We start from the raw sequence: 15,301 nt of genomic DNA on the forward strand, positions 1-15,301 counted from the left end.
CTTATGCCACGCTACCAAGAAAACGAGAATGGAAAGATTCCAACAGACAACGAAGTGCAATATGCTTTCGAAAAGGGACGGCAACGTACATGAAGAAAAGCCTGTTGGGGCGGAAGGATTTGCCGCAAGCAGTTGCCACGAAATTCGTTCTATCACACATCTGCCAGGAGAATCTACGAAAAATTGAGGCACGTGACACCATGAAGAATCGCCAGGCTGCTCACTCGTACAAAGCTCGTCTGGCTTTTCTAGCTCTAACGCACCACGTAAAGCAAGTATACATAGGAGTTCTGGGCGCAAGGCTACTACTTAGCCGCATTTCTCCGGAATTATTTGAGAAAACGTTCATGCGATGATACAGCAGATGCATGGAACAGAGGATGCAAGACAACCTGATCGTAAGATACGAAATGTGCACACCTAAGCTTCCCAGCATACCGTGACACGTTGCCAGGCAGCGTCGGCGATCGCTGCGATGCCTGCCATCCGAGTCCAGGACTCTATTCCGTGTAAAGAGCAGAGACGTGAGCGTCGAGCAGCATATCGTATGAGAAATATATCATGCTGCCGTCGAATGCCGTTTCGCTGATAGCCGGAGCGATCGGTGGTGGAAACGTCTTTCGAACGGAATCCATCATTGAATGGTAGAAGTTCTGGGAACTTTCCTAATGGGTTCGCGAGCAAGTCCTCAAGAGACGACGTTGGGCATTTTTCCTCGTCAGTCCAGCGGTCTGCGTCGCTTCGCCCACAACTTGCGACCGAAAGACCGAAAAATGAAGCATGCGAGGTTTGAGCATGCTACCTGTAAGGGAACGAGAAGATTCCAGACTCGTGCGTATGCAGTGGATAATAGTATCGGTGCAATGACCAACCCGTGTTCGAAGGCGTCGCGAATCATCTTGATGACGATGACGCAGCAAAGTCCAGCGGTACAGTGTCGAACGAGCCACTCCCTAGAGACTTCGGAGATTCCTGAAATCCGCATATACATTCGTAAGCTCTTGTTGCTGTGCTTCGCATACCCATGCCGCACAGCTATACAAGTTCGGAGACTATCGAAAAGCAGGAACATATCGGGTAATTGAGCGTTCCACTCTAATCCGACACACTTGCAGCGCACCTAGCTACAGGAACGCTTTTCCACCACAACAGCGGCGATGTTTGTACGAAACCTGCACTCGTCTGCGATCCAGGAGCGACACCGAAATCGTGCGCTCGGAGCAAGGCCTCGGAGGAGAATCATCCCTGCCAGAGATCCGTGACGCTGCTCCCTACCGAACAAGACGTAGCAGTTCGCGTCATGTCCGGAATGCTGTAGCAAGTATCGCGATGATCGCTTCCTACGGTTTGTTGCAGTGCATTCAGGTTCAAGGAGGCTCAGCACGCATCCTCAAGGTTCACTTCAAGCGTGCATGTTCCATGTCATCGTATGTGAGGCAACGCTCAGTACGCAGCCGAAAGCTCAAGAACAGCCATCCAAGCAGGCATTGCTCAACGGGCGACAACAGACTCCAATGCATTTCACGGGGTTCCGTTCTTGGACGCTTCGGTGCAGGGATATGGACGCAGTCAAGGCTAACGCAACACCTGTCATCTGTCGGACTCGATGCCGTCACCGTAGAGCTCACAGCCTCTGTTCTCATGGCGCAACCAATGAGCGCGACCGCTCTGGGCCAGTAGACGTGAAAACGCTCCTGAGAAGCGCAGGATCTGCGGATGAAGTCATTGATGAATCATACACGCCGTATCAACCATGGTTTGCGATAGTGTCGTTTGCCGTGAGGTCACCATGACATGAAGTGTCTTCTCACTGCGTTTATGTGAGCGAACAAACTGTTCGAGTGCTTCATCCTTGCGGTAGTCGCAGCCGGCTCCAAGATACCTGCAGAGCGACCTCCATCCGTTACGTGCTTGTGCGCGCTGTGATTCTCAGCGCAAAAACACCATCGACAAGAAAGCCACCTCAGTCAGTTCGAAGGAAACGATACGGAACGCTCGGCGACGCAGAACTCGTTCCGTGCCCGGCATGCGGAACGCATCCGCTGATCAACGTGTTGGCTGGGCTCCAGCCGGTTCTGTGATGCGGGATGGAGTGTGCCGTTCGGGCGGCACTTGAATGCGCTCCAATCCAGCGAGAAACGGTCGAAGCACTTGCGGAATCGTAACCGAACCGTCTTTTTCCTGAAAGTTTTCCAGAATAGACACAATCATCCGAGGCACTGCGCAGGCAGTCGCGTTGAGTGTATGCACGAAGCGCAGTTTTTCCGAAACCTGCTCTCTGTATCGGATATTCAGACGCCGGGCCTGGTAGTCGGTGCAGTTGCTTGCACTGCTGATTTCGCCAAAGGCGTTGCGACCCGGCATCCAGGCCTCAATATCAAATTTGCGATAGGCCGGGTTTCCCAGTTCCCGAGTCGGCATGTCGAGCACCCGATAATGGAGACCAAGTGCATCGAAAAGCTCCTCCTCGATAGATCGAAGCTCCTGATGAACTCGATCGCTTTCCTCTGGTCTTGAAAGCACGAACATTTCCACTTTGGTGAATTGATGGACTCGATACAGACCGCGCGTCTCGGTGCCGGCAGCACCGGCTTCACGACGGAAACAGTGACTGACGGCTGCCATCTTGATCGGAAGCTGCGTCTCGTCGAGTATCTCGTTCGCATAATATCCCCCAAGCGGTATTTCCGCTGTGCCCGCCAGGCATAACGAGGTATCTGCCACCGAATATACTTGAGACGCTTCGCCGCGGGGCTGGAATCCGCAACCCCAAACCGTTTCCTCGCGCACAAGGTCGGGTGCGATCAGAGGTATGAAACCGTGCTTACCGGTAAGGTGCTGCATTGCCCAGTTCACCAACGCCAGCTCGAGCATTGCCCCTGCATTGCGAAGAAAATAGAAGCGCGCCCCAGCTACTTTGGCGGCGGCCTCGAAATCCACTATATCAAGTCGCTGCGCCAACTCCACATGGTCTTTCGGCGAAAAGTCTGTAAAATCACGAGGCTTGCCCGCCATTCTCAAGAGTCGGGCTTGATCCTCGCCGCCTACAGGAGCATCAGGATGGGTCCGGTTGGGTATCCGTACTGCTTCTGCATAGAGTTGTTGCTCGGTCTCGGCAAGTTCAGCCTCAAGCGCAGTCACTCGCTCTTTCAACTGCTTACCAAGTGCGATACACTCGGAGCGCTCCTCAGGCGAGAGCTTCTGCATATTCTTCATGCGGGCTGCCACCTCGTTGCGCTGTTTTCGGACTAGATCCACCTCCGCCGTAAGCGCGCAGAAACGCTCATACAGCTGCACTACAAGGGTGGCGTTGACGTCGACTCCGCGCCGCTGGATATTCTCCTGGACCTGCGCCAAGTGATCTCGTACGTACCGAAGGTCGACCGGTGGCGGCGTGCCAGACACTCGCGTCAGCATCATGTTTGTTGGAGTAGCGCAACGGCTATCAGAATGTCGACAACGAAACGCACTGGGTCGGAAACTGGTGCCGTCACCGAGCCAGCCTCGCATTCGGTACGGACGCGTTGCCCGTGCCTCCGCAATGGACCCGGCAACTGCTGGATAGCCAGTACGAAGCACTCGCAACCAGTTCCCTGCTGATTGGATCCATCGCATTCTCTTTCTTAAACCTATCGAATGTACGAAGGAGGTGAGCGATCTTTCCTCGCCTCCACGAGCAGGTTCCATGGCTCACCACCCAGCGCTACAGCTTCTGGTGCACTGCAACAGCTTCTGGTGCACTGCAACAGCTTCTGGTGCACTGCAACAGCTTCTGGTGCACTTCAACAGCTTCTGGTGCACTTCAACAGCTTCTGGTGCGAAGCGCAAGCACGAAGGGCGCTTGTACTGAGCGTTCGCCGGCGATGATCCGGGGCGCCGGCACGCCGCATGAAGAGGTGCTCGGGTGGATCGCGGGATACTGCACCTATGGCTGGAGTGGGGATCTGACGCCCGTGAAAGAAATTGGACCTGCATAACCACCCAGACGTTATAGATGAGGACAACGATACATGTTTGATGGCCATGGAGGGTGAATATGTATGTATTTACGCGCAGAGGCCTCGCAGCCTTTTTTGACTGGCCGCCTTCGATCAGTTTCAGCTTCTCGTTGTATCCGATGAGCCTGAGAGGCTGCCCAACCAAGTCACATCGCGTCAGCTCTTGGGGTATCGTTTTCAGCACCGCACATAGCCTGATATTGAGTACAGCGTTAAAATCCCGGTTCACGAACATCTCGCGTTTATAGCCTCTGTTAGAACGCGCCATTGCAAAGAAAGCTGGAACTCGTGCCCTCATTGCCATTTGGTGCTCAGTCAGCTCTCTGTCATTTTCTATCGCACAAGCGATCCACTGGCGTGTCTCTATGCCGGCCGTCTGAAGTGCATATGCCCGCTCGTCCCAGAGATTTTTTAATCTTTGAAAGCGGCCGCACTTGTACACACCCATAGGTGAGGAACTTCTCGGAAAGACAAGGATTTACGCAGGATAGACGAAAGATGCTTCGGTGCTACCGTGGTGGAAGCTTTTGCGATTCGCCCATCGGAGCTATTATGATATGTGTCATGATAGAAAACGCTCCTTCTATAGATATGGACCTCGGAGCCTAAGGAGGAATGAAAAGCAGCTCTGTCCCCGATAGAATCAGCAAAAGCTCGAAAGAGAATGTTGAAAGGCCACGGTGTCCAATAGATGCACGTCGCAAGAAGTCAGAGAACAATCTTCCATGATTCGACGAGTTGGGAGCTAATGTATACGCCCTCTCTACGAGAGAAACTGAGGCCGACAAATGCATCTACCAAAGTTCGAACAGATGATGATGTCGGTGCTCTCTTCGAGTTCGTTGTACGTACAAAGAACTCCGTCTCTGCGAATACCCGTATACGCTTCGACCGTCTCATCCGAGGAAAGTATGATCGACTGAAAAAAAACAACCGACGTTCCTGTGCTTCATGCAGATCGCAACGTTCCAGGAACACTAGAGTTGCGATTTCGATGGACCATGACCGGGTGTGAACCAGGACTCTTTTTATGCGACTGTATCCGAGTGCTTTCAGGGCTGCACGAACAAGATCTTGAGAATCAGAAATGCCACTGCTGGCTATGATCATCGCTTTCGCTTTTCTTACGATGATCAACGGGTCGTTTTCTACCATTGACCGCAAGCACCTTCAAGAATATCAGAGTTTGTCCCAGAGAGCATATCCTTCCTTCTTTCAGTGTCCCTGTATCGTCAGAATACAATGGTATGCCTGACATGAAAGATGAATGCAGTCCTGCGCTGCACTGCTCAGTAAAGAATATATATGTATCATACAGGCAATTCGACTAGGATCTAAACCGATACATCGCATTTTTTGTTTTCGATCTCCTGCGACACACCAAATCGGGGATGAAACACTTTTGACTTGAAAGACGCTACGAGGCCTTGAGTTTTAAACTAGCGTGTTCTGCATACACATCAAAGAGCATTTCCCGATTTCTCATTTCTTGACGAAGGTTATCGCGCCATGCATTCGTAGTATTCGACCCGCACTTGAAGTACCTACCGGTCAGGTTTGAAGTCCAACGGATGCGACATACTGCGTCCCGACTTTGCTCTAGGCAAGCCTGAATGGGACCGGACTCGCTTCAGCGGCTCCCTTAAACAGCCTCTCGCATTCCAAAGGCCGGACTTGTTCCTTCGCTGAGGCGCTGGAACACATCTCCCGTACCGTGCAAACTTTAAAATGGAAAAAATGCTACGCTCCACGTCTTGCGACCCGAAACTGCGTCGTCTCCGCAGTGCGTTGGGCAGGCGTTGCGCCCAGAGAGATGCACTGACTTTCGTTAAACTCCAGCCGCATCTCGAAAATACAAGAATCGATACTCGCTGTGTCTGTCACTTGGTGGCAGTTTATGCGCCCAAGTAACGAGGAACCGACAACGATGCGGTTCACTGAGGTCTAACCTGCAAGCACCAACGCACAGATCGAAAGCCGCATGTGCGGCAGTGCAAGGCCGGAGGCGCTTCAACCCTGCCCCAGCTGATACTTTTTGACGCCTTCATCACAGCGCATGAAACGCTGAGCTTGCCTTTATCGCACCTGGACGCTAAGAATGTCCTATTCCTCGAACAACTTCAAACAGCGCAGCGCTGGACCAGGAACGCTCATGATAGGAAACTCTGGATGACGGCGTCGACAGCACTCGGGTCCGCAAGGGTGCTCAGGTCGCCGAGAACACTGCGGTCCAAGTCCCGACCCTGTTCGGAGATTTTTCGCAGAATTCGCCTCATGATCTTTCCACTGCGAGTTTTGGGCAGTGCTGGCGTCCAGATGATGCGCTCTGGTGCGGCAAAGGCGCCAATCTCTTTGCGACACGTCTGCACAAGTTCGTTGCGCAGTGTATCGCTCGGTGTATAGCCATCAGCCAAGATAACGAAGCACGCAATACATTCGCCCTTGATCTCGTGCGGCATACCAACAACTGCTGCCTCAGCAACTGCGGGATGCCGTACCAGTGCGCTTTCCACCTCTGCGGTGCCGATTCGATGTCCGCTCACATTAATGACATCGTCGACTCGTCCAGTGATCCAGATATATCCATCACCGTCGCGGCGGCAGCCATCGCCAGTCATGTAATAGCCGGGGAACGGTTTGAAGTAGCCGTTCTCGAAGCGCGCTTGGGCTCCGAATATCGTGCGCAGGCACGAGGGCCACGGATCACGGATGCAGAGATATCCCTCACTTTCTTGGCCGGGTACAAAGGGGATCTCCTTGCCCCGGTCATCAAGCACCGCCAATCGAATACCGAAAAACGGTACACCTGCTGATCCAGGTTTTTGTTGAAAGCCACGAACTGGAGGCGAGATCACAACGTGTGCGCCAGTCTCTGTCTGCCAGTAGGTGTCGACAACATTGCAACGACTGTCGCCGACCACCTGATGGTACCACTCCCAGACCTGCGGGTTAATGGGTTCCCCAACGGTGGCCAGGATCTTGAGGGACGTCCGTTTGTATCTTTTGACGTACTCGTCGCCGGCCTTTTTCAGGGAACGTATCGCAGTTGGCGCCGTGTACAAGTGCGTCACCTGATATTTGTCGACAATGGCCCAGAGTCGCCCGGGATCCGGCCATGTCGGGACACCCTCGAAAAGCACCTGGGTCGCAGCATTGAGCATGGGTCCGTACACTACGTAACTGTGGCCCGTGATCCACCCGCAATCAGCGGTGCAAAAGTACACATCACCGGGCTGGTAATTGAACGAGTACTTGAATGTGAGCGCGGCATTAACCATGTAGCCGCCCGTGGTATGCAGGACACCCTTGGGTGTCCCAGTGCTGCCCGAGGTGTACAGAAGAAAGAGCGGATCTTCGGCTTTCATCCACTCAATGGCATCATCAGGTCCAGAGACAGCCTCTTCCATGGCAACGCGAAGGTCAACATCGCGTCCGGCCTGCATCGTCAAGTTTGGTAGCATCGATTCACCCAAACGCCGCAGCACCAACTGGCAAGAAACGTGGAAACTGGGATCCCTCGTTTGGCATATTTCGATCGCTTCATCGACCGTCGCTTTCAGTTCGATTCGTTTCGGGCCACGTCTGATGCCATCACAAGAGAGGATCACCGCCGATCTGGCATCGAGAAGCCGCCCTGCAAGCGCCTCAGCGGAGAAGCCCCCAAACACTACATTGTGAACGGCTCCAATACGCGCACATGCCAACATCGCGGCTGGTAGCTCGGGCACCATTGGCATGTAGATCGTAACGGTATCCCCGCGCCGCACACCCTGTCGACGCAGCACTCGAGCGATCCGTTTCACCATATCTAGCAGCTCGGCATAGGTTATCGCACGATGTGTATCCATGTCGTCCATATCGTTTGCCTCACAGTAGAGCGCAACCCTATTGCCTAGCCCTTGTTCAACATGGCGGTCAAGCGCGTTGTAGCAGATATTAGTCTCTGCTCGGAAAAACCATTCGACTTGAATGGGTCCTTGGCGCACGTCAAAGTTATAGCGGTAGACGCTGTCTGGTGTGATTGCATTAGGGTCCCGCCAATAGAAGTTATTCCTCGCCATTTCTAACCAAAACCCAGTAGGGTCACGTAAGGAACGCGTGTACATTTCGCAGTAAGTCTCATAGTCAGGAATATGGAACGCAGAATTGCGCAGGTACTCTGGCGACGCCGAAACGCCGCTAGCACGCAGCGTCGACGCCAACGCAGCGTCAACTTCCTGGGGCGGCATCAGCGACGTTGTGGCTCGCGACCTCTCCACCCTGTGTGCACACGCCCGTAGTTCTCGAATTATGCCCCGCTGCCGATGCACAGTTCTGAATCTGAGCACTCGCTGGTTGCAGGGGAAGCAACGCCGCTGCTTCCCAGGAACGTCAAAGCCCCGAGCGCGAACTTGAACTGGGAGCTGGACAAGGCCAACGAATGCTGCCTGAATGAGTCCGGTACTAGGCATGCAGTTGCTCGCAGAGGGTATGCTCTCGGCACGGGTTGCTTTGAAAACCAGCGCTCGCTGTCGTGCGATAAGGGTACGCACCGGAGAGTAAACGCTTGGAATGGGTAAATTTAGAATGGAGACGCTTTCGCGACGAAGGCGCAGGTGCGTTATCAGGTCGCCGGCGTATGCGCAGGGCTGCTACGGACAGCGCGTGGTCGCTTCGCGGCGTCGGGGTACCGAGATCGATGTCCTTAAAGTGCAGTTATGTACAGAAACATCCGTTGGGCTATAATTATACAACTATATCCTATTTGTTTCCGTTCGTGTTCGCACAGGCACTCAGTGCCCGGCACGCACCGCGAGCGACTGGAGCACTGTCGCGCACAGCTCTGATGCTGGCAAAGATAGCTCGCGATACGCCGCATTATTTCTACAAAGCAGTCATTCTGTGGACACTACGACAATACACCGCCTGTATCGTTATCGGTATCCTGAACATCGTGCGCCCGCACCAAAACACGTTCAACAATCTCTACGCAACTGCCTACTCGCCAAGCCATTCCAGCTTATGCCTTCTCGAAGGAATGCCGCGCAACAGGCGCCAGCATCTGAGGTTCGCGTACCGTTGCATCGCACGACGACAACGAGACATTGAGGGTCAGCGCAGAAGGCAGGTTTCTGTGCGAGACCGTCGCGCTGCGCACATGACGCCGTCAATGGCGTCCCTCAAGGAGCATACATATCCCAGAAGCGACAGGAGTTCACCTCGCTCGATTCCAGTCCACGACGGGAGCACTGCTTGGCCTGTATGCAGGCAACCAAAACGTGGCAATCCGCTGTTCGCAAGGAAGCGACATGCGCGTACGACAAAAAGAACAGCACCAACAACAACAGCGGCAGCAGCAGCAGCAGCCCAGGAGCCGATGCTGGCGAGCGGTCGCCTACAAACCGCCACACAGACGGCGTCGTTCCTCACCTCATCCTGCGTTGAAACATTTCGAGGCTTCTCCATCGCGCTTGCTGATGCCCTGTCCTTGGACAGCGCCGCCTAGCACAGCACGGGAGAAGCACCGGCGTACGCATCTGGGATTCGTGTTCAGCTGCTCTTTGTAGCAGTTTGTTTTCCGCGGCCTCATCCAGCGGCATGCGGCCTGTCTCTGCGTCGCCAACAACCGTTTCTACGCCCACGGACACGTTTCGAAAACACGACTCGCTCGCGTCCCCGGCACCGAGACAAGCCGGACGCCGTGAGCGATAGCGTAGCACCGTCCCCGAGAGACTCTCGCCTCCTTGATGGACGTCGCGTCCGAATGGTCGCTGAACCGTGATGCCTGGCTTCCCGGCATCTCGCGCTACTCCGTTTCCGTAAATAGCGCTGGGCAGCGCATACCAGACTGCCTCCGGGAACGTGAGCGCCCCCCGCTCCCTCAACAGTCTAGTGGATATGGTCCATGGTTACGAGACCAGGACCCATGAGGGTACCCGCTGAGACACTCTTTGTCGCGTGTGGCCTTCCTGGTGCGCGATGCCCGGTCTATCTACGCAGCAACCAGGACACATTCGTACTGCTCCGCAGCGGGCATCGGCCGAGCTCGTCCAAGCTCTTTCGCCTACGCGCTCGGAGCCCAAAGACGTTTACAGCGACCACGGACACTGACCGAATATCACTTTGGATGTGCTCTGTGAGACCCAGGCCTGCGTCTCGAAACAGGACTCGATTTACGCCCATAGAGATAGATGAAGAGCAAGTATTCAGGGCGGGCGTGGATCCCGAGTTCGAGTGCGTCACGACTGCCGCCGTGCCTCCAGCCCAGCGGGGCAGAACCGGCGATCAGCACCGCGAGCAGGTGTCGCTGCTCAGCCTGCTCCACGACTCGGTACCAGCGGGCGTCGTGCACCACACACACACCAGGAGGCGTACCAGCAGGTGCAGTGACTACCTCAGGGGCTATCTCGGCAATCAAAGCATCCTATCGAGCAGCGGCGGATGCTTCGTGCAGTGCACTCAGAGCGCCTATACGAGCGTCCGAATGCAGCACGCGGACGCTTTTCGACACAGGTACATGACACCGTGCTGCTGTCGCCAATGGCATCGATTGTGCGGAGCCAAGGAGCGTACATCCACACCGCCTAGTTCGGTGCGTCGGAAACGGGAATCATCGACGAGGCGCGCGGTATGCCTGAAACCTCTGGTACGGGGTGTGCTTTTGGAGCACACGGGCTGCACTCGTGCTCCTTCGATGCGAGCGTGCGACAGGCACAAGAATCGATTCCGTACAGATCCCGTCGACGAATGCACGACAACATACAAGTATCACGAACTGGGGTTCAGCCTAATCCAGTTCGAGAAGAAAAAGAGCATGAAACAGAGATCAATGCACGGGATGGTGTACGGGACGCCGAACGAACGTCAGATGGCGACAGCGTCAAAGTTCGGTGACCTCGTAGAGCCTGAAACAGAGACCAATGCACCAGGTGGTGTACGGGACGCCGAACGAACGTCAGATGGCGACAGCGTCAAAGTTCGGTGACCTCGTTTGGTGCGAATGTGCCAGCACCTAGGCGCCCAGGCTCTTTCCATACTACGACTTGAGCCGCTCGATCAACACGCGGAAGCGAGTCTTGGTTTGAGTCGAGCGAGCTTTCGACGCAGTCGTTCAGTACTCAGTATCGGTGCGCTGCTGAAACGCTGATGACGCTCGATGGAAAACTCAGTGGTCAGCAGAGAGGGAGTTGGATTCCAGACTGGAGCAAGGCACTGGTATGGTGCGGTTGGGAAATCCCGCAATGCGAGAGCGGCTTGGGTATGCTCTGAAGACGATGTTCTTTGCCAACAAGCGAGCGATAATGATGCTCCGTTATTCGATGTTCGTTCGCATCAGTACACCATGATTCGCGAGACAGACTCGCACCACCAGCGCATCCAGTCCGCCCAGCACCTGACCATGGGCAGCAAGTTACGTCATGTGGACTCACATTCACAAGAAAAATGAGGATGCTGTCATGTCAACCGCGGGCGATCGCGTTGCCAGTGAACTTGGGCTAAACTCTCCCATTATGAAGATTGCGGTTCGAAGCAAGCGTTTCGGGGATGGGATACCGGCGTGATGCCACGCCTAGGCGCGATACGGTTGCGATGTGACGAACCGATGCTCGCATACACAGCAACGGCACCAGTCAAAGGCAATACCTTTTCGACAGCCTCCGTCCGATCGCTCGTCGCACAGAGAACCTAGACGCTCTGATGTACGCTAAAACGAATGCGCATATCTACAGCAATGCATGGTGTACGCTCCCAAAGCCTGTTGCAGCTCGGCAGGTATAGCCTGCCTGACATGTATGTAGCGGAATCGATACTCCACGAGCTTGTCCACATGTCATGCTTGCCCGGACAGCTGGACGAGCTGAACAGGCGTGGAAATGAGCGCTTTATCCATGAACCTGCATCACTACCGTTCCAACTTCCGCATTAGATGATGCGCATGGAATGCTCTTTCAACATATGCGTGGAGGAAAACGTGTGGAGTCACTGCTCCGCCGCCTCGCTCGCTATCTATCCAGGGGCGCTGCTATTGCTGGCTTGCTTCTCTGTTGCCTCTGGGTGACTTCGTACCTGGTGCGCTCGCCTAGCACCGGGCTGCGTGTTCCCGACGCGAATGACGGTCGCGCAGGTGCTGGAGCAGCTGCGCTCTCAGAGCCCCTGGTCAGCACAACAACAACAACAACTGGGGACACGGCGCGACGCCAGGTCGCCGACGATGCTGTGACCTTTGCACTCGTTGTCATCAACCACGGCAGCGTACCTTTCTTTCTGAACTGGGTTTGTCACTACCGTTGCGTGCTTCAGTCGCAGTTCCTCGCGGGCACCGTGCGGCTTCCGGTGACCGTCCGGGCAAGAGCCACCGACGGTAAAGTCCTCGACTGGTTACGGCAGCGGAGCCTGGACACTCCATGGCTCCGGATACGAGCAGCCCGTGCCCCTCTTGCTAGGGCAGTCGCTTCCTATCAAGCTATGAAAGCGTCAAACAGTCTCTTTTATGAAATTGAAAGACAAAAATTCTCGGCAGTGCATGCAATGTTTGCGCGGACGACGCACCTTCCATCTCGATTCTATCTGCTCGTCTGCGATGTCGATGTAGTGTTTCTGCACGAGCCAGTTAGAGCCATACTTAGATACGGCGACGCTGACCTCTACATGCAGTGCGATGGATGCAACACCGAGCTGTACGGGGCGCAGCAGGTGCAGTGCCCCTATGAGTACAACACAGGTTTCATGCTCTTTGCCGTTGATCAGCGAACCCGCAGCGGCAGATTACGATTTCAGGCGATACGACAACTGATTGCAGAGGTTGTTCACGAGTCCATTAAGACAGAGCGCGCACGTCAACTACAACCTGAACGAAAGTCTGTACACGATCAATTCATTTTCAACAAGGTTCTGAAGAAATGGACTCATAACCATATGGTACAGTTACGTTCACCGTATGAGAACATGACGTCTATCGCAGGAATAGAGTATGTGCGCCCACGCATCATGTATCTCCCGTATGAGGTGTTCCCGAACGGATGTGTGTTGTTTGGATACCGGCATCGCGAGCCGTCTCCAGCTGTTCGTGCCCTGCTCGAGAGAGGCCTCGTCGTGGCTGTACATGCAAACTATCGAAATGGCGCCTCTGAAAAATGGAGGGCGCTTCGCAGTGTGAATCTAACGATCGCATCGACACAGGAAGAGTCGCTCAACGCTCAGTTATGTCCTCCGTGCGATGAAATCCAAGCTACAGCATCAACGGGGCACATGTAGATTCGCGAAAGCCACAGAACGCCGGGCAACGTGTCTACATGCTTGCTGCTAAGGCGCTCTATCCACTGGTGTCCGCAACGATGGTGCATTTCGCGCTCGTGGCATGCTTTTGCGCGTTCCTGACAACGCTAACAGCTTGCCGGCTGTCGCTTGGGTAAAGTCGCTTCTGTGCCGGAAATCCCTGCACAATGTCCGTGACAATTTCCTAAAGCGTTCATGAAAGCTCTGATCGGGGATTAACAGTTGAGCGAATGGCATCGAGCGGCCAGCGTCGGTGTGCATCCTAGCTATCGCGTTTTGTCCACTTCATACGGGATTGGCATCTGCGGCTCCCTCCGCTGCGCTCTCCATTCATCCATGACCGATGCTTGAGCAACTTCATTTCGTGAAGTTTCAACGGAGTAAGCGCTAGCGCCGCAAATGCTCGCTCGTGCTCACCTACGTGGCAGATCTCAGAGAGGCACCACGCGATTGACTTCTCCTGACGTGACATTCTGCGCCAAGTCGGCAAGCGTGCCGCGCTCCAGCCTCCATGACGGAAGTTGGGCGTCTTCCCGTCTCTGCTTTCTGCTATGCTTCCATACAGGTCGACAAGAGTCACTGAGAAAATGCGATTAGCACGGATCTACCCCCTGATGCGCCAGCAGCGGTGCTTGCTGCTTTCAGACATCTCTCGACGAGGCCACACAAATGCTGTCATCCGCTCCGTCTTGATGATTTCGGCACTAATAGGTGATCCTGCAAGGGTCCAACGCCCACTTATACAGCGTAGATGCTACCTATGAATGCCAGGTTCTCTAAGCTGTCACTTACAGACGCCTACACCGAATCGCGAAGAAGCTTACGGTCCTTAGCGGCAGCTTCGCGTTCTCGTCGCTCGAGATGCCGTTTCCAACCTCGATGCTTTTTCATTGACGCGTCGCGCTCCTTCTGCAACTGGTCTCGAATCATGCTGCGTTTCCAAAAGAAGGGACGCGTCTTCCTACCGGCAGCAAGCTGCTCAGTCTCTTCTCGTTTGTGGCGTCTAAGTAGCGCTTGGAAGCTCTCGGTAACTTCGTCTCGTCGAACTTGATTCTGACGTCGGTCGACTTCGGAGCGCAACTCCTTGTGCAGCGAGCGCAGCGTATCGCGTTCGGATTCATGGGCAATTTTCAACCGCTTCTCTAGAGCGGCTAGCTTAATTTTTGCTTCATCCAAAGCTTTTCGACGAAGGTCTCGGAGAAAACTGTATCGCTGCTCGAAGACGTTCTCATCGAATCGGCCGCAGAGCGGGTCAAACCGAGGATCAACCGGTTTCGCAACCCGCTGGCTTACAACTTGGCGCGCGTTTCGCGTAGAGAGCTTACCTCCTGCATCCATAACAGCTGGTGCGTTCTTATGAGGTCTGCGCAAGCCGTTGTCCGCCGAGCTTTCAGTGGTTCGCACGCTGCCTTCCTCCTGCTTCTTCTGGCGCAGTTGGCGCACGTGTTCGGCTAAAGTGCGTACTGCTTCACTGGACTGTTCCTCTGATTTGAAGGGTTTCGTAGGGCCCGCCCCCTCACGCGCTCCGCGCTGAAACTTTTGCGATACGAGTGCGGGAATGGCGCTCATCGCGCTCGAGACTTCTGCAGCGAGCGGGCCGGAGCTCGTGCTTCGACCAGTTCGCTGCAGCACCTGAGGTCGCGACTGTGCTGCCTTCTCGGACGGTTGCACAGTAGCTGGCGCACCACCGGTCCTTGAGCGCTTGTTCTCCATCCAAGAGTTACAAGGGCGCACGTTGCTGCTTGACGTGCACCAGTACTTGACACCGTACGGTGGCTTGAATTGCAATAGTTTTCGGGTAGCTGCTCAGGCGCCATACTGGCAGCAGCACAGCAGTCGATGAGGAATATGCATATTTATACAGCGATGTCTAGTAATGTCGCGGACGCTTCCTTGCAAGGAGTTGTGCATCTGGATATAATTATACAACTATATCCTATTTGTTTCCGTTCGTGTTCGCACAGGCACTCAATGCCCGGCACGCACCGCGAACGACTGGAGCACTGTCGCGCACAGCTCTGATGCTGGCAAAGATAGCTCGCGATACG

The 15,301-nt window shown here is 54.6% G+C and overlaps 4 protein-coding genes and 1 non-coding gene across 5 annotated transcripts, besides 2 other annotated features; 1 reads left to right on the forward strand and 4 right to left on the reverse strand.

Annotated features, from left to right (window-relative positions):
* Window positions 1-2,046: 2,046 nt before the first annotated feature.
* CYME_CMK097C (serine--tRNA ligase, chloroplast or mitochondrial) lies at window positions 2,047-3,687 on the reverse strand (the record flags this gene model as incomplete). Its single annotated transcript, XM_005536464.1, has 1 exon — window positions 2,047-3,687. The coding sequence occupies one exon, from the start codon at window positions 3,685-3,687 to the stop codon at window positions 2,047-2,049; it is 1,641 nt and encodes a 546-aa protein (XP_005536521.1).
* A 2,461-nt stretch (window positions 3,688-6,148) lies between these two features.
* Window positions 6,149-8,449, reverse strand: CYME_CMK098C (acetyl-CoA synthetase; the record flags this gene model as incomplete). Its single annotated transcript, XM_005536465.1, has 1 exon — window positions 6,149-8,449. One exon carries the CDS (start codon window positions 8,447-8,449, stop codon window positions 6,149-6,151), a length of 2,301 nt encoding a protein of 766 aa, XP_005536522.1.
* A 93-nt stretch (window positions 8,450-8,542) lies between these two features.
* Window positions 8,543-10,434: a sequence feature (possible transcribed region).
* On the reverse strand, window positions 10,144-12,476 carry CYME_CMK100T. Its single transcript, XR_002461376.1, has one exon. It is a non-coding gene; the product is annotated as a hypothetical transcript (transcript).
* Window positions 11,919-13,232, forward strand: CYME_CMK101C (hypothetical protein; the record flags this gene model as incomplete). Its single annotated transcript, XM_005536466.1, has 1 exon — window positions 11,919-13,232. The coding sequence occupies one exon, from the start codon at window positions 11,919-11,921 to the stop codon at window positions 13,230-13,232; it is 1,314 nt and encodes a 437-aa protein (XP_005536523.1).
* Window positions 13,233-14,051: 819 nt separating this feature from the next.
* CYME_CMK102C (hypothetical protein) lies at window positions 14,052-14,966 on the reverse strand (the record flags this gene model as incomplete). The annotated part of the gene is made up of 1 exon (XM_005536467.1): window positions 14,052-14,966. The coding sequence occupies one exon, from the start codon at window positions 14,964-14,966 to the stop codon at window positions 14,052-14,054; it is 915 nt and encodes a 304-aa protein (XP_005536524.1).
* A 137-nt stretch (window positions 14,967-15,103) lies between these two features.
* Window positions 15,104-15,301: part of a sequence feature (possible transcribed region) that runs on past the window's edge.

The sequence above is a fragment of the Cyanidioschyzon merolae genome, chromosome 11 (assembly GCF_000091205.1).
Source record: "Cyanidioschyzon merolae strain 10D DNA, chromosome 11, complete genome".
NCBI lineage: Eukaryota > Rhodophyta > Bangiophyceae > Cyanidiales > Cyanidiaceae > Cyanidioschyzon > Cyanidioschyzon merolae.